At 41.8% G+C, this 16932-nt stretch overlaps 3 protein-coding genes across 5 annotated transcripts; 2 read left to right on the forward strand and 1 right to left on the reverse strand.

Annotated features, from left to right (window-relative positions):
- Nucleotides 1-1025: 1025 nt before the first annotated feature.
- drg2 (developmentally regulated GTP binding protein 2) lies at nucleotides 1026-13035 on the reverse strand. Of its 3 annotated transcripts, none has more exons than XM_007565724.2 (14): nucleotides 12931-13035; nucleotides 5865-5957; nucleotides 4828-4988; nucleotides 4564-4653; nucleotides 4395-4455; nucleotides 4218-4308; nucleotides 4062-4134; nucleotides 3521-3611; nucleotides 3310-3407; nucleotides 3152-3228; nucleotides 2978-3066; nucleotides 2829-2887; nucleotides 2686-2739; nucleotides 1026-1307 (listed from the first exon to the last, which is right to left on the reverse strand). In XM_007565724.2, the coding sequence occupies exons 2-14, from the start codon at nucleotides 5926-5928 to the stop codon at nucleotides 1221-1223; spliced, it is 1095 nt and encodes a 364-aa protein (XP_007565786.1). In that variant the 5' UTR covers nucleotides 5929-5957; nucleotides 12931-13035; the 3' UTR covers nucleotides 1026-1220. The 3 variants fall into 3 exon arrangements, with proteins under 3 accessions (XP_007565786.1, XP_016533869.1, XP_007565785.1); XM_016678383.1 differs by lacking the exon at nucleotides 12931-13035 and adding an exon at nucleotides 6808-6825; XM_007565723.1 differs by lacking the exon at nucleotides 12931-13035 and adding an exon at nucleotides 6151-6262.
- On the forward strand, nucleotides 8233-10109 carry LOC103147403 (FAD-linked sulfhydryl oxidase ALR-like). Its single transcript, XM_007565722.2, has 3 exons — nucleotides 8233-8655; nucleotides 8944-9155; nucleotides 9786-10109. The coding sequence occupies exons 1-3, from the start codon at nucleotides 8458-8460 to the stop codon at nucleotides 9946-9948; spliced, it is 573 nt and encodes a 190-aa protein (XP_007565784.1). The 5' UTR covers nucleotides 8233-8457; the 3' UTR covers nucleotides 9949-10109.
- A 1990-nt stretch (nucleotides 13036-15025) lies between the features above and the next one.
- Nucleotides 15026-16902, forward strand: LOC103147406 (FAD-linked sulfhydryl oxidase ALR-like). The gene is made up of 3 exons (XM_007565725.2): nucleotides 15026-15448; nucleotides 15737-15948; nucleotides 16579-16902. Exons 1-3 carry the CDS (start codon nucleotides 15251-15253, stop codon nucleotides 16739-16741), a joined length of 573 nt encoding a protein of 190 aa, XP_007565787.1. The 5' UTR covers nucleotides 15026-15250; the 3' UTR covers nucleotides 16742-16902.
- Nucleotides 16903-16932: the final 30 nt, after the last annotated feature.

Here is a 16932-nt window from a genome sequence, read left to right on the forward strand (position 1 = left end):
ATATCGTGACATCAGATAACCCCTAAAGAAAACTACTGATGTATTTTTCAAATAACAACTTTGTATTTGGAGAAAATTACAATTGATCATTGTTGGATTTCATATACTAAAAATAAAATAAAAAACTTTTTTTATTTTACAAAATTTTTTTCCTACCTCTTTTTTATGCCTTAAGAAAATCAAAAAGAAACTTTGAAAAAAAAAAATCCTGACACAAAGGATCACAATTCATGCACGAAAGGGTTAAGCACACCACTGTTATTTTTGACAGTCTAGGGAGCCACATAAAAAAAAGCTTTGGCAGGTTGGATTTGTCCCCCGGGCCTGAAGTTTGACATATTCTTAGAATATACACACTTTTCCAAGGCACTGGAACTGGTTTAAGAAAAACAAATCCCACCCTGAAGCCCTACAGGAAGCAATTATCGTTCATAAGGATGAAAGTTTTTCCTCCTTTCTTAAGCCCGACTGCACACGCTCCTGCTTGGCCACGCCGTATGGAGCCGAGCAGCATCAAGTGTCATGCCCGCTCTGCACAATAACACGCCCAGTTAACGCTACCTTTGCTTGCCGTCAGGCTCCAGAATATTCCATCTCTCTCTTTCCGCTTCAGGTTATATCAAGACACCGTCTCTTCATCCACAGGACGGACAGAAGAGACGTCGTCAGGACATCTTTGCGTCCTCTCGTTCCCTCTCCCGATGAAGCCTTCCACTCAGAACCCCCTCTCCTGGACCGAAGACCTGCTTGTTAATATTTAAAGGCGCCATTGTGTTTGTTTGTGCACGCGAGTCAATGGGAGCCCATATTCTTTGACAGAAAAGTGGCGAGCCTGAGTGGAGCTCCAGCAGCAGGGCGGCAGGGACGGCGGGTGTGTGTGGGGGGGGTCAAAGAGGACCAGGCATCGTGTTCTACATCGTGTTCACCGAAAGGGATCGTTAACAACTTGAGCACAAACACATCCTGACCGTCCAGGAGACGCGCGGAGAGGAAGTATAAGAAATAAAGCAAACATTGAGACTTTCTAAAATGTTTTATGGACTTTATTTCCGTCGTTTTCTCTCCTTATCTTACATGCTGTGTCCAGAATCTGCACGACATTTCTCCCCCATCTTCTTCCGTTCGCCGTTAGGTTCCATATACAAAATAGGAAAGCTAGCTACTTGTCTTTTGCTGTATAGCTACTATGCAGTTCGTTTTCTGTCCAGTCAGAAGCGATTTTACTTCTTGACGACCTGGATGACGTCTTCGTGCTCCATGACGTGCGTCAGGCCCACCCTCTGAGGACTGTACTTGGTGCTGGTTCCCTGAAACGACAGAGAGAGAGAGAGAGCGGACTTTGAGTTAAAGGTGACGGCGAGGAGAAGGAAAAAGACTCTTGTTCTCAACAGACCTGATAAAACACAGAAAGAGAGGAAGTGTGCAGGGAGTGAGAGTTTTTCCTCCTGATCTTTACTGTCATACTTAAATGTTTTAGATCCATCCATCCATTTTCTTACACCCTTGTCCCTAGTAGGGTCAGGAGAGGTGGGCACCAGCACGAGAGGCGAGGTACACCCTGGACAGGTCGCCAGTCCATCGCAGAACGTTTTAGATCATTGAACAAATTTACCGTATTTTTCAGACCATCAGCTGTTACTTTTTCCCCACGCTTTGAACCATGCGGCTTGTAGCCCGGTGCGGCTTTTCTGTGGAATTTTCTTCAACCACCAGGGGGCGCTTTAGCAGGAAATGAATCATTGGAAGTCAAAATTGGAAATCAAAGAAGTTTGCGCTCATTTTCATTTAGAACAAGCACATGTTAGCAGCAGGCACGATGGAGAAATTTCTTCAAACTCATATGTTGCCGCTTTTAAGTTGAGGGCTTTCGATCTGACAATACAAGAGGGAAATAGAGCCGCTGCACGTAAGCTTGGCGTGAACGAAACTATGGTTCTATGGCGGTGGAGACGCGGCGTCCTTAACAGCAGGTTTATTAAGGACCCAGCCCTCTGCTGCCCTCTGCTGTGTCCTTGTGGAAAACTGAGAGCGGCGGAGAGAGTGAGGTGCGCTCTATAGTCCAGAAAATACAGTATTACCCGACAAATCAAAGTAAATGCATTTGCAAAAATTTAAGGGAAAAACATATCCAAGGCAACGTGGATATGCATTAATTAAGCCACAGTGGAGCATTTGTCAGCATGAATGGCATGTTTAAGGTCAAGCTACAGCACACATGTCAAACTCAAAGCCCAGGGGTCAAATCTGGCCCCCTAGACTCAAGAGTGACACATAAGTGAAACCTTAAAGAAAATCGTTGTGCTTAAATATGATTTTATCAATAAAATCAAAACACTTTTTTATCTGCTTACTGTCAAATTACGTCAATCAATCCCTCCAGTTTATTGTGGAAATTCTTACAAAGTCCAGATATCCCGCAATTTTTTTTGCGTTAGTGCGAACTTGTGAATTGAAGAGTTAGCATCACTTCAATGTCGGGTTGACGTGATGCTAACTCCCACCTGCAGGTGGCAGTATTTCATTCTGCCTCAGCCCTGCTTGATGCCACATTATCGTCCTGTGATCAATGTGGCGAGTATCAAAAAGCCACATTTACCGTCATACAGAAACGCAAATATTTCTAAATTAGCTCCACAAACTCAATGGCGTTTATTGCAAAAACAGAGAAAAGTAAAGCAGACTTACCCACACCAAGGCATATTTGAACTGGCTGGCTAATGTTCTGTGGATTCTGTGGCACTGCAGGTTACAAAATAAAAAAAAACACTTAAAATCGCTTTTCTCACTACTTATTATACATGTGTAAATGTTCCAGCTGCCATACTGACCACATGCTCTACTGAAGCTCCTCTCCTCATGATGATGGCTTCACCAAAGTTTGGTCGCTCTAACGTGGAGAGGAAGCATAAGACGGTTCGTTTAGGGATCTACTGCATGTCCAAAGCAAAGCAGAAGTTGTCTAAATCAAGCAGAGTACCTCCTCTTTTCTTTGTATAAATGCAAATAAGCGCCAAGTATTCCCACAACGTCTCCAGGAGGTAATCCAAATTCAGCTTCATTCCGCAGCTGGGAACAAAATCGCGACGACAGAGATGAGATTCGTAAATAATGTTGACGCACACGAGTCGATGATGGAAGAGGGATGTCTGACCTGATGACGACACTGTGAGGTCGGCGCGCCAGGCGGTCCACCTCCTCGATGGAGATCTGATCCACCTTGTTGTACACCTGACAGCACGAGAGAAACATCAGGAAAAGTCGCCTCTCGCAGCTGCTTTCTAATTTTCAAGCGAAGAAGATCTGGCGTACGTAAAGGCACGGCATGTAAACTCTGTTCCCGACGATGACGTCGATGAACTCGTCTGGCGTGCAGTCCTCCCTGAAGAGCACTTCCGCGTTGAAGATTTCTGAAACGGGAAGTTAAGGACGTGAGCCGGGCGAGGCGAATGGCGGCCGAGTTCGGGAGTTCGAAACGCGCCGCACGGCTTTTGCTTTCCGCTCGCCGTCTCTCGAAGGATACTGTACTCGTGGAGAATGAGCTGGACGAGCTTCTCCGAGCACTGAGTGAGAGGAACGGTGGAGTTGTACGAGAGGCCGCCGCCTTTCTTAGGCTGAGAGAGAAAGAGAGAGAAATGGACATTTTTAATCTCGCGACACAAAACTAACAACCAATCGCGCCTACAGGTTTTCAATTTTCCCAAATTTCCATAGTTTTCAGTCCTTTAAATCCTTGTAAAATATAAAACATACAAGAGTTCATCATGAATTTACGGCTGCTGTTTCTACAGTGGGCAAGATTTTAATGTGTAAATCAAAAAGCGAAAGGATGGAAAGAGAACCTCCGTCCTCGGAGCGTTGGAAGATGTTGATAGGCGTTTCACATCTATGTTTGTCATCTTTGACCGTCCAAATCGTGAAAATGGTTTCATTAAGCTGAACGCATCAGTTAAATAAACGGACTCAACAATTTTTCTATTTGATCCAAAGCAACAGATCAGTGTATCAACATCTTAAAAGATAAATAACTCTGTAGAGTCGATCCGAGGACATGGAAGTGATACCTTGAAATAAATATTTGGCTTCGTCCTGTTGAGTCTGATGCCCACCGACTCCAGCTCCTTTTCTAGGAGTTCTCTGCAAAACAAAAAACACAAAGGCACCGATGATGCTCTTCCATGCTTCAAGGCCGTTTCACACACATATTCACAAACACACACCTCTGGACTTCTCCTTTTGTGGCGTCCAGCATCATGATGACGACGTCTGCCGTCCTGGCGACGGCGATGACTTGTCGGCCTCGACCCTTTCCTGCGACAAAGTTACCCGTCAGCACAACAACTCTGACAAAAATTAGTACCTTCTTGTGCCTAAAATCTGTGTGAAACTTATGGCACCTTGAGCAGCTCCCTCTATGATTCCTGGCAGGTCGAGCAGCTGGATGTTTGCGCCTTTGTACTAAAGAGCAGCAATGAACGGCAGAAGATAAAAAAAAGAGCAAAGTGACACTTTGTAACTTTTACAAATCACACCGTTTAAAAGAAAGTAACGTCTCCTGGAGGTTACCTCGATGACGCCCGGTATGCAGGTGAGGGTGGTGAACTCGTACGACGCGGCTTCGCTCTCCGTTGACGTCATCAAGCTGAGGAAGGTGGACTGTACAGAGAAGATCGATGTTAACATCTTAGGGATTAAAATGAAAAAATAAATCTCTTAACTCGCTAACGTCCGACTGATGACGTTTGCGATGCTTTGATGGATGATTTCAGGAAGATTACTGCTGCGATAAGCATCTAAAACCGGCTCTCAACCCGGGTCACATCCACCTACCTTACCGACTGAAGGGAACCCGATGAGCGCAACGCGAGCGTCTCCTGATTTCATGACATCGAAGCCCTCGCCTTTGGCCCCCGCAGATTTGGAGGGCTCCAGGAGCTGAGCTCTGTATTTGGCTAGCTTGGCCTTTAGCAAACCCAGATGGTACTCTGTGGCTGCAGAGATTAAATAAAGAAAGAAAGAAAAAAAAAGAAAAAAAAATAAAATAAAAATTGAAGCACATTAATGAAATGGTTTCTGACTTGTCTTTTAAAAGAATACATTTACAGTACCTTAGAAAACAAACTTGAAATAAGAGAAACTTACAAGTATCTTTTTTGGCAAGATATAGAGGCTCGTTTTAAGTAAACAATTTCTTAGTATTGATGAAAAAGTTTTTTTTCAACTGGCAGATTATTTCACTTACAAAACATTTTCCCCATGTTATAAGTAAATTTATCTGCCAATGGACCTTGTACTTTTTCATTAATATTAAGTAATTATTTAATTAAAACAAGCCTCTATATCTTGCTGAAAAGTTACTTGTAAGTTAGTTTTGTCTTTGCTATTTGTACTAGAAACTAGATCAAAAATACTTGGCAAGATTTTGTGTTTTTGCAATATATATAATATCGTAACTCATACATAAAATACACAGGTTACATTATTTAAGCTAAATTCGATAAAGGGCTTCCTCCCACAGTCCAAGGTAATCACTATTAGGTTCATTGATGTGTCTGAATTAGCCACAAGCATGGCTATAAATGCGTGATTGTTCACATTAACAGCTGAGACATAACACTTATTAATCTGTTCATGGGCAAACCTGGCATTCCTACACCAACATTAACATCAAATCCTGATCCTAAGCAGGCATTTAAAGTGCATTTTAGCTTTCCAGACAGCTGTCGGTCCTCATTAGCACAGTACTTTTCCAGTTCCTGGACCTCAGTATAACCCTGGACAGAAACCCACAGCTGCAGCTGGCTCTAAGTTCGCCTGGTGTGCAGCTAGCAGCTAGCAGCCCTGCTCCTTCCTCGCCCTCCTGTTACCTTTGTTTTTCTGTGTCCGAGAAATTTCTTTCTCTATTTCCGAGATTTTCTCCAAAATACCCATTGTAGCAATCCAGGCGTTGTGCAGCCAATCTGTTGGGGAGAGGGGAAAAAAATCACAAGAGAAACGTGTCAACTTTGCTAGCCAGCCGGGGCTAACTACAAACCGGTAAGAGCTGAGAAACAGCATTAAAAGCACTCCTTAGACGGGTAAACAAACATCTGACTAAAAAAAAAAACCCACATTGTCAGCGATTTACAAAGTTAAATTAAAGAAGGAATTTACTTTAACAGAGGGTGGACTCAGCAGCATGCACACACTGCTGGCCGGGTGAGGAGCACAGTTCCACCATCAAAATGTATCCCCGACCTGTCAAGTCATTGCGCTTCTACACTAAGGTTTACGGCGACGTACAACATTCTAATAGTGCGTTTAGGTACACCTCGAAAACTAGACCATTCTTACTGTCATAGATGTAAAATAAGTAAAACAAAAATGTCCGAGTAAAACAAGTGTTATTATCAAATATAATCAATGTCGCTTTTATTTAAGTAACTTTTATAAAAGCTTGAGGAATACCATAATGTTATGTAAAAACCAAAACGAATGTTTTAATCTTGATTAAGAAATAGTTTGAGTTCAAAGAAAGAAATTAGTTGAATATATTCAATTTCCTGTTTTATTATTCTTGTTTGCCTGGGACTTAGAAGGCAAGTAGACACAAATAAAATTAATCAGTAATACATAAATTAAAATAAAGCAATTATATAAATATTGACAATAGTAGCTGATCTGCAACTAGTTGGGCATTTCATCTTCGCAGAGTTTAATTAAGAGTACTTATAAATGTTATAATAAATGATTATGATGTTATGATATTATCATTCATATAAGTTTGTTGTGCGTTCAGGATTAAATTTAAACTTGATTCCTTTGACTTACTTGAAAATACGATCAAGTGTAATTTGGTTTGAATGCACCGTCAAGTTGAAAAAGCGGCCGTAAAAAGTCGTGTATAAGCGCATCCAGTGGCGCCGCCAGGAATCTTGGGCCCCCTGACAAAAAAAAAAAAGCTTTTCCCCCTCCCCCCTCGCAGCTGCTGTTACTATTATTTGAGTCTATTTGACCAATAAAAAGCGTCACAATTTTAAAGCCTTACATCTGTCTTGCTTTCTTTGGTTCAGTAATGATAATTAGCACAATATTTACTGCTCATGAATTTAACATCCAACAGTCCACATCCAGTATGCAAGTAGGTTGCTTAAATTTTTTCTATTAGTTTTAGATAACTGAAATGCCTCTCCATGAGCAATAGTCAAAAGCAACCTGCAACTACACATAAAGCAATCCAGACTTCTAAAAAATTCTATGTATTTGCATTTTATTCAAGCTGCAGTACATAACTTTAATAAAAATATGTTTTTTGTATTTGTTAAAGCTGTCATGATGTTGTAGTAGTTTAGTATGAGACAGATAATCTGTCTCCTTCATCTCCTTCCTGAATTACTATTACTGGTTAAAGTAATGCACTGACCAAAACAACCAATCAGAACTAGTAGGATGGTCTTAGCGCTGTCAATCAACCTCATTCACTCACTGCTAAATGTGCTAAAAGTAAAAAAAAAATGTGGAAAAAAATATATTTATGTAAAAGTTACATACTGCAGCTTTAATTTAACTCAGGAGAGGACGGGTCAAGAGGGACGTGGTAAAAGGTACAAGTTAAATATATGAATATGTTGGTAATTTTTTTCCTTAATTCATTAAATGCTAGTGAAATGGAGGCAAACAGCAGTTCGTAGCTAAGCTAATAATGCTAAATGGTTGATAATCTCACAGTCTACCCACCTGTCTTGGAGGAAAACTGGGTTATAAATTAACACTCTTGCCCTTTTCTCTCTCTATTTTGTTTTTGAAAACCTGATTTTATAATTTTTCTTAGCAGCATAGTAACTGCCACAGTCGCCTGTAGATGCATACGTCACGGTGAAGCGCTCCAACCATTTCATGCAGATCCAGGGGGGTTCAGGGCAAAAACGGATGTGTGTTTTTTGGTCTGTGAGGGGCAACATTAAACTTTTTTATTGTACATATTATATTTTTGTACAATAATATTGTATTTTTCTTTGAAAATACAATATGATTAATTTTATATTTGACAGGACCCCGATTTTTTTTTAAATTTTATGTCTATGAACAAAATATAAATAATTAAATTGTGGAAGGGCCCCTGCTAGTCATGGCCCCTAGAATCGTCATCACTTTTCACACCTTTACCGCGCCCCTGAGCGCATCTGATGGGTAAACTCATTTTGTCGGGGGAACTCCTACTCGACACAACACCAGGAAACAGTTCCGTTCCTGTAAAAAGTCCGGCAGAAACAAGGAAACTCGCGATTACGAAACTTGACCCCTTCATACATTACACGGAATTGCATTAGTCGCCGGCTTAACCGTAACGATGTACTCACCGCGCAGAGAAAACTAGCAACCAGCGATGTCTCCAGTCGTAACTACCTTTGTTTTGTCCAACAGTCATTTTTGTTATTTATCGATCCAGCAGGTCTGTCAGAAGTTTTAACTAACGCAAATATGGCTGAGCAGCCAGCAGGCAAAGGACCGTCATCCACCAGCCGACCTGGGTTTGAAGGGTTTCCCTTCCCGGTACCTCAGCAGGACATCTCCGGGAAAGCACATGAGCAAAGTGGGGAGGCCAAAAAGAAGCCGTGTAGAGCCTGTACGGACTTTAAGTCCTGGATGAAGCAGCAGAGCACAGCAGCTGCTGCACAGGTGGGTCAAAGGATAGAGAGGTACAAGGTAGAGGTTTTAGTTTTGAATGGAGTCGTCTTGGGAGAGATGCACCGAGTACACTTTAGTGACCGACCCGTGGGTCAATACTGCAGGACTTCACTATACTTTACATTTCCTGCTGAAGAATCGTACCCCCAACCCACACTACCACCACTTCTCTTATCATGGGTTGTTGACCTTAGAGCATTGCTTCACTCACTTATTATTCCTGCTAAGTTTTGTAACTAAGTGACTTACCTGGGTTTTACCGTCTCTCTTCTTCTGCAGCAGAAGCATGGTTCAGAAACAGAGCAGCCAGATCCTCAGTGCCCACTGGACAGAGAGGAGTTGGGCCGGAGCACTTGGTCGTTTCTGCACACCATGGCAGCGTACTATCCCGATCGTCCGTCTTCCACCCAGCAACAAGACATGGGACAGTTAATCAACCTCTTCTCCAAGTTCTACCCTTGTGAAGAATGTGCAGAAGATCTCAGGAGCAGGTCAGACCACAGTGCACTGCCGTAAAGGCCCATGGGAGCTTACATACACTTGTCATGGACAAGAATATCACCTAAATCTGGCACTATTAAAGCTTCAATGAAGGATGTAAATAACAAAAGTTGGGTACACAGACTCGAATTTGTGTGTTTACTCTTATCCATTCTAGATTTCACAATCAGACACATTGCAAGTTCAACAGAAACTACAAATTTCTTGTCATCTACAAGATTACGGCAAAACTTCATCTGTATTTTTAACATTCCTCTTGGCATGGCTGGGTCATCTAAAGGGGCAGAATTATGTAAAACAGCTTTGAGTCTCACATCACATTATTAAGGTATTTTTTCATGATAACTGAAGTTGACATGGTTACTTGATTGTGCTATAAAACGGCACTCTGAGGCTAGAAAACACATAATGCTGCCTCTTTAAAGGAGTTTCCGTTTCAGTCGTCCCAGAAGCTTAATGTCTGCCTTCCTTATCCATTCTTAAAGCCAGTTTAGCTGTGTGGCTGGGATCATCGAATATTACATCGATCAGGACAATCAGCTGTGTCACGATGTCCATCACGAGAGCACAAAGTGTAAAATCAATGACGGCTCCAATCAAACCCCATTTCCTCCCTGCAGACTGAAGACCAACCATCCGGATACGAGCAGCCGCCACGCTCTCTCCCAGTGGCTCTGCTGCCTTCACAACCAAGTCAACGTCCGGCTGGGGAAGCCCGAGTTCGACTGCTCGCTGGTGGACGAGAGGTGGAGAGACGGATGGAAGGACGGCTCCTGCGACTGAGCGCGTGTTTGTGTTTGACAGACGTGAGGACGGGGCGTCAGCCTCCGAGGGGAGACTTGCAAAGACGCTAATATAAAAGAACAGTGAATGATCAATTCTACACCTTTGTTGTTTTGTGTTTAGTTTGTGTGACAAGTGTAATTCTAAATTAATAATTATAATAAAAAAAACGATGAAAAGCATTCCAATTTTTTTTTTTAAAACAAAATATACAGTTTGGTTCTTTGTAACCCATTCTTCTCCTCTGTGACAGTAGTGTCTGAATATTTTTACTTGAAGAACACAGTTCAGATTCGTTTAGATTGTTTTACCTGCAGGTAAGATTCTGAACAGTCAGAATCTTACCTGCAGGTTGATTGAACAGAAAACAGGAAGTTAACTGGACTAACTCTTTGGTACAAAATTCCTCATGAAGCTTCCCTCATTCCCTCACATCCCAACTTCGACAACTTTCTCCTTATCCAAGCAAAAAATGTTGGATGTGCTACTGATATTAATTAATATACTAACTGCTCAAAACCTCCCTACAGAATCATACTTTAAAAAAAAGTCAAAACAATGTTTTAAAGCTACATTAATTTAAGCACAGATGAATACATTTACATCTGGCAGCTCTCTTTCTCTCTCTCCCTCTCTCGCCCGTCTTTGGTGCTCGTCCCCGCGCCACTGGGAGCGCGCAGGACCCGTCCCTTCAGCAGCGCGCAGCAGCGCATCCATCCTGCCGCGGAGCCGGGTGATCGTGGAGCCGCACAGAGCGCACACACCGAGAGAGAGAGAGAGAAAAAGAGAGAGAGACACACACACACAGAAGATGGACGGAGTGGGATCGTTCGGAGCGGGCCGAACCGGGACCGCTGTGGACCCGATCACGTTCGCCAAGCAGCCGCAGACCATCCTGAGAGTGCTCTCCTGGGTGAGACATGTTCCGTTTGCGTGCTGCATTTCAGCCTGTTATTAGTGTGGCTGTTCATGTGCGTGTGGGGAAAAGCTGGGCAGCGGGGTGTGCGGATAGAAACGTAAAAAAAAAAAGAAGGTGAATTGCTGTGTGTGTATGCGTGTGTGTGCTCGCTAGCGCGCGCGCGCGCGTGTGTGTGTGTGTTCAAGAAATCTGGTGCAGGGTGTTACCAGGGCCTGCTGTTTGGCTGACACCGTCCATAACTGCTTCCACTACAGATGTTTTCCGGGGTACAAGTGACCTATTGTTGCCCGGTGCTGTTATTTCCAGGTCACACCTCACCAGGCACCTCTTTAGAAACACACACACACGCACACACACACACACGCACACACAGCAGATCGGATCAGAGAATCAGACACTCAGGCTAATTATTCATCAAATTAACCAAATTACTCACACACTAGATGCTACTATTTTGGTTTAGTTAAACGCTATTTCCATTTTTTATTTTATTTTATTTGCAATGTAATTTTCAGCTGATGGTTTTACCCTACACGGCTGTCGTTTGCCATCTCACCTGTGATTGGTCCGCCAGCATCATTACGCACGCAGGACCACGGAGATGCGTTGTGGTCTGACGTTCGGGTTCCGCGAAGGAGCTCGTCTTTAGCGGCCCAGGGGTTTGTGGAACAATGAAGTGCGTGCAGTGCGTTTCATTATCTTACGTCTTCTGACAACAGAGCGTCGTGTGTGTGCGTTTGTGTGTGTGTGTGTGTTTGTGTTTTTATAGATGGGCCATAACATTTTTCACTTAGATTCTTGTAACCTATAAATATTTCCAGCAGACATATGGAAGATCAGTCAAGATTAGAAATGTAATGAATCCAGAGCCTGCAAAAGGCTGACTGGAGCCCTGGGCAGAATTTAATTTGGGGGTCCACCAAATATTTTTGTGTTGTGTGTTTATCATAGTTGGTTTTAAAGTGAACAAGTGTGCCAACAAGATTTTTTTGTGATTTTATTTATTTATTTATTTTGTCAATTTAAGGTTCTCTATAAAGGTTTTACTGCTTTTTGAGCTATAGTAGCTTATTTTGTCAGACAGGTTCTGTTTAAGTATTTTTAATTTTTTTTTTAAATTTGATTCTGCAGGGATGACTAAGGCTACTAAGACATAATTTGATAAGATCATAATTTAGTAAGAGGATTACATTTTCACATTGTTCCATGTCTGTTTGGACAGAATATTTTTTATTCCTCGATTAAAGAAAATTACTTTTTGCCATTTACTCAAGTTTTCTTTATATGACATTAGAATTTCCTTCAAAATCCGAAGCATTCAANGGCAAGATTTTGTGTTTTTGCAATATATATAATATTGTAACTCATAGATAAAATACACGGGTTACATTATTTAAGCTAAATTCGATAAAGGGCTTCCTCCCACAGTCCAAGGTAATCACTATTAGGTTCATTGATGTGTCTGAATTAGCCACAAGCATGGCTATAAATGCGTGATTGTTCACATTAACAGCTGAGACATAACACTTATTAATCTGTTCATGGGCAAACCTGGCATTCCTACACCAACATTAACATCAAATCCTGATCCTAAGCAGGCATTTAAAGTGCATTTTAGCTTTCCAGACAGCTGTCGGTCCTCATTAGCACAGTACTTTTCCAGTTCCTGGACCTCAGTATAACCCTGGACAGAAACCCACAGCTGCAGCTGGCTCTAAGTTCGCCTGGTGTGCAGCTAGCAGCTAGCAGCCCTGCTCCTTCCTCGCCCTCCTGTTACCTTTGTTTTTCTGTGTCCGAGAAATTTCTTTCTCTATTTCCGAGATTTTCTCCAAAATACCCATTGTAGCAATCCAGGTGTTGTGCAGCCAATCTGTTGGGGAGAGGGGAAAAAAATCACAAGAGAAACGTGTCAACTTTGCTAGCCAGCCGGGGCTAACTACAAACCGGTAAGAGCTGAGAAACAGCATTAAAAGCACTCCTTAGACGGGTAAACAAACATCTGACTAAAAAAAAAAACCCACATTGTCAGCGATTTACAAAGTTAAATTAAAGAAGGAATTTACTTTAACAGAGGGTGGACTCAGCAGCATGCACACACTGCTGGCCGGTGGGGTGAGGAACACAGTTCCACCATCAAAATGTATCCCCGACCTGTCAAGTCATTGCGCTTCTACACTAAGGTTTACGGCGACGTACAACATTCTAATAGTGCGTTTAGGTACACCTCGAAAACTAGACCATTCTTACTGTCATAGATGTAAAATAAGTAAAACAAAAATGTCCGAGTAAAACAAGTGTTATTATCAAATATAATCAATGTCGCTTTTATTTAAGTAACTTTTTAAAAAGCTTGAGGAATACCATAATGTTATGTAAAAACCAAAACGAATGTTTTAATCTTGATTAAGAAATAGTTTGAGTTCAAAGAAAGAAATTAGTTGAATATATTCAATTTCCTGTTTTATTATTCTTGTTTGCCTGGGACTTAGAAGGCAAGTAGACACAAATAAAATTAATCAGTAATACATAAATTAAAATAAAGCAATTATATAAATATTGACAATAGTAGCTGATCTGCAAAAACTTTACCTAGTTGGGCATTTCATCTTCGCAGAGTTTAATTAAGAGTACTTATAAATGTTATAATAAATGATTATGATGTTATGATATTATCATTCATATAAGTTTGTTGTGCGTTCAGGATTAAATTTAAACTTGATTCCTTTGACTTACTTGAAAATACGATCAAGTGTAATTTGGTTTGAATGCACCGTCAAGTTGAAAAAGCGGCCGTAAAAAGTCGTGTATAAGCGCATCCAGTGGCGCCGCCAGGAATCTTGGGCCCCCTGACAAAAAAAAAAAAGCTTTTCCCCCTCCCCCCTCGCAGCTGCTGTTACTATTATTTGAGTCTATTTGACCAATAAAAAGCGTCACAATTTTAAAGCCTTACATCTGTCTTGCTTTCTTTGGTTCAGTAATGATAATTAGCACAATATTTACTGCTCATGAATTTAACATCCAACAGTCCACATCCAGTATGCAAGTAGGTTGCTTAAATTTTTTCTATTAGTTTTAGATAACTGAAATGCCTCTCCATGAGCAATAGTCAAAAGCAACCTGCAACTACACATAAAGCAATCCAGACTTCTAAAAAATTCTATGTATTTGCATTTTATTCAAGCTGCAGTACATAACTTTAATAAAAATATGTTTTTTGTATTTGTTAAAGCTGTCATGATGTTGTAGTAGTTTAGTATGAGACAGATAATCTGTCTCCTTCATCTCCTTCCTGAATTACTATTACTGGTTAAAGTAATGCACTGACCAAAACAACCAATCAGAACTAGTAGGATGGTCTTAGCGCTGTCAATCAACCTCATTCACTCACTGCTAAATGTGCTAAAAGTAAAAAAAAAATGTGGAAAAAAATATATTTATGTAAAAGTTACATACTGCAGCTTTAATTTAACTCAGGAGAGGACGGGTCAAGAGGGACGTGGTAAAAGGTACAAGTTAAATATATGAATATGTTGGTAATTTTTTTCCTTAATTCATTAAATGCTAGTGAAATGGAGGCAAACAGCAGTTCGTAGCTAAGCTAATAATGCTAAATGGTTGATAATCTCACAGTCTACCCACCTGTCTTGGAGGAAAACTGGGTTATAAATTAACACTCTTGCCCTTTTCTCTCTCTATTTTGTTTTTGAAAACCTGATTTTATAATTTTTCTTAGCAGCATAGTAACTGCCACAGTCGCCTGTAGATGCATACGTCACGGTGAAGCGCTCCAACCATTTCATGCAGATCCAGGGGGGTTCAGGGCAAAAACGGATGTGTGTTTTTTGGTCTGTGAGGGGCAACATTAAACTTTTTTATTGTACATATTATATTTTTGTACAATAATATTGTATTTTTCTTTGAAAATACAATATGATTAATTTTATATTTGACAGGACCCCGATTTTTTTTTAAATTTTATGTCTATGAACAAAATATAAATAATTAAATTGTGGAAGGGCCCCTGCTAGTCATGGCCCCTAGAATCGTCATCACTTTTCACACCTTTACCGCGCCCCTGAGCGCATCTGATGGGTAAACTCATTTTGTCGGGGGAACTCCTACTCGACACAACACCAGGAAACAGTTCCGTTCCTGTAAAAAGTCCGGCAGAAACAAGGAAACTCGCGATTACGAAACTTGACCCCTTCATACATTACACGGAATTGCATTAGTCGCCGGCTTAACCGTAACGATGTACTCACCGCGCAGAGAAAACTAGCAACCAGCGATGTCTCCAGTCGTAACTACCTTTGTTTTGTCCAACAGTCATTTTTGTTATTTATCGATCCAGCAGGTCTGTCAGAAGTTTTAACTAACGCAAATATGGCTGAGCAGCCAGCAGGCAAAGGACCGTCATCCACCAGCCGACCTGGGTTTGAAGGGTTTCCCTTCCCGGTACCTCAGCAGGACATCTCCGGGAAAGCACATGAGCAAAGTGGGGAGGCCAAAAAGAAGCCGTGTAGAGCCTGTACGGACTTTAAGTCCTGGATGAAGCAGCAGAGCACAGCAGCTGCTGCACAGGTGGGTCAAAGGATAGAGAGGTACAAGGTAGAGGTTTTAGTTTTGAATGGAGTCGTCTTGGGAGAGATGCACCGAGTACACTTTAGTGACCGACCCGTGGGTCAATACTGCAGGACTTCACTATACTTTACATTTCCTGCTGAAGAATCGTACCCCCAACCCACACTACCACCACTTCTCTTATCATGGGTTGTTGACCTTAGAGCATTGCTTCACTCACTTATTATTCCTGCTAAGTTTTGTAACTAAGTGACTTACCTGGGTTTTACCGTCTCTCTTCTTCTGCAGCAGAAGCATGGTTCAGAAACAGAGCAGCCAGATCCTCAGTGCCCACTGGACAGAGAGGAGTTGGGCCGGAGCACTTGGTCGTTTCTGCACACCATGGCAGCGTACTATCCCGATCGTCCGTCTTCCACCCAGCAACAAGACATGGGACAGTTAATCAACCTCTTCTCCAAGTTCTACCCTTGTGAAGAATGTGCAGAAGATCTCAGGAGCAGGTCAGACCACAGTGCACTGCCGTAAAGGCCCATGGGAGCTTACATACACTTGTCATGGACAAGAATATCACCTAAATCTGGCACTATTAAAGCTTCAATGAAGGATGTAAATAACAAAAGTTGGGTACACAGACTCGAATTTGTGTGTTTACTCTTATCCATTCTAGATTTCACAATCAGACACATTGCAAGTTCAACAGAAACTACAAATTTCTTGTCATCTACAAGATTACGGCAAAACTTCATCTGTATTTTTAACATTCCTCTTGGCATGGCTGGGTCATCTAAAGGGGCAGAATTATGTAAAACAGCTTTGAGTCTCACATCACATTATTAAGGTATTTTTTCATGATAACTGAAGTTGACATGGTTACTTGATTGTGCTATAAAACGGCACTCTGAGGCTAGAAAACACATAATGCTGCCTCTTTAAAGGAGTTTCCGTTTCAGTCGTCCCAGAAGCTTAATGTCTGCCTTCCTTATCCATTCTTAAAGCCAGTTTAGCTGTGTGGCTGGGATCATCGAATATTACATCGATCAGGACAATCAGCTGTGTCACGATGTCCATCACGAGAGCACAAAGTGTAAAATCAATGACGGCTCCAATCAAACCCCATTTCCTCCCTGCAGACTGAAGACCAACCATCCGGATACGAGCAGCCGCCACGCTCTCTCCCAGTGGCTCTGCTGCCTTCACAACCAAGTCAACGTCCGGCTGGGGAAGCCCGAGTTCGACTGCTCGCTGGTGGACGAGAGGTGGAGAGACGGATGGAAGGACGGCTCCTGCGACTGAGCGCGTGTTTGTGTTTGACAGACGTGAGGACGGGGCGTCAGCCTCCGAGGGGAGACTTGCAAAGACGCTAATATAAAAGAACAGTGAATGATCAATTCTACACCTTTGTTGTTTTGTGTTTAGTTTGTGTGACAAGTGTAATTCTAAATTAATAATTATAATAAAAAAAACGATGAAAAGCATTCCAATTT

Source organism: Poecilia formosa, unplaced genomic scaffold (genome assembly GCF_000485575.1).
Source record: "Poecilia formosa unplaced genomic scaffold, Poecilia_formosa-5.1.2 Scaffold182, whole genome shotgun sequence".
Classification (NCBI taxonomy): Eukaryota; Metazoa; Chordata; class Actinopteri; order Cyprinodontiformes; family Poeciliidae; genus Poecilia; species Poecilia formosa.

Coding starts and splice junctions, on each gene's coding strand:
- LOC103147403 (XM_007565722.2), top strand. CDS start 8,458: ATGGCTGAGCAGCCAGCAGGCAAAGGACCGTCATCCACCAGCCGACCT. Junction 8,656..8,943: donor GCACAGCAGCTGCTGCACAG/GTGGGTCAAAGG, acceptor CTTCTTCTGCAG/CAGAAGCATGGTTCAGAAAC. Junction 9,156..9,785: donor GCAGAAGATCTCAGGAGCAG/GTCAGACCACAG, acceptor TCCTCCCTGCAG/ACTGAAGACCAACCATCCGG.
- LOC103147406 (XM_007565725.2), top strand. CDS start 15,251: ATGGCTGAGCAGCCAGCAGGCAAAGGACCGTCATCCACCAGCCGACCT. Junction 15,449..15,736: donor GCACAGCAGCTGCTGCACAG/GTGGGTCAAAGG, acceptor CTTCTTCTGCAG/CAGAAGCATGGTTCAGAAAC. Junction 15,949..16,578: donor GCAGAAGATCTCAGGAGCAG/GTCAGACCACAG, acceptor TCCTCCCTGCAG/ACTGAAGACCAACCATCCGG.
- drg2 (XM_007565724.2), bottom strand. CDS start 5,928: ATGGGTATTTTGGAGAAAATCTCGGAAATAGAGAAAGAAATTTCTCGG. Junction 4,309..4,394: donor CATAGAGGGAGCTGCTCAAG/GTGCCATAAGTT, acceptor ACTTTGTCGCAG/GAAAGGGTCGAGGCCGACAA. Junction 4,135..4,217: donor ACAAAAGGAGAAGTCCAGAG/GTGTGTGTTTGT, acceptor TTTGTTTTGCAG/AGAACTCCTAGAAAAGGAGC.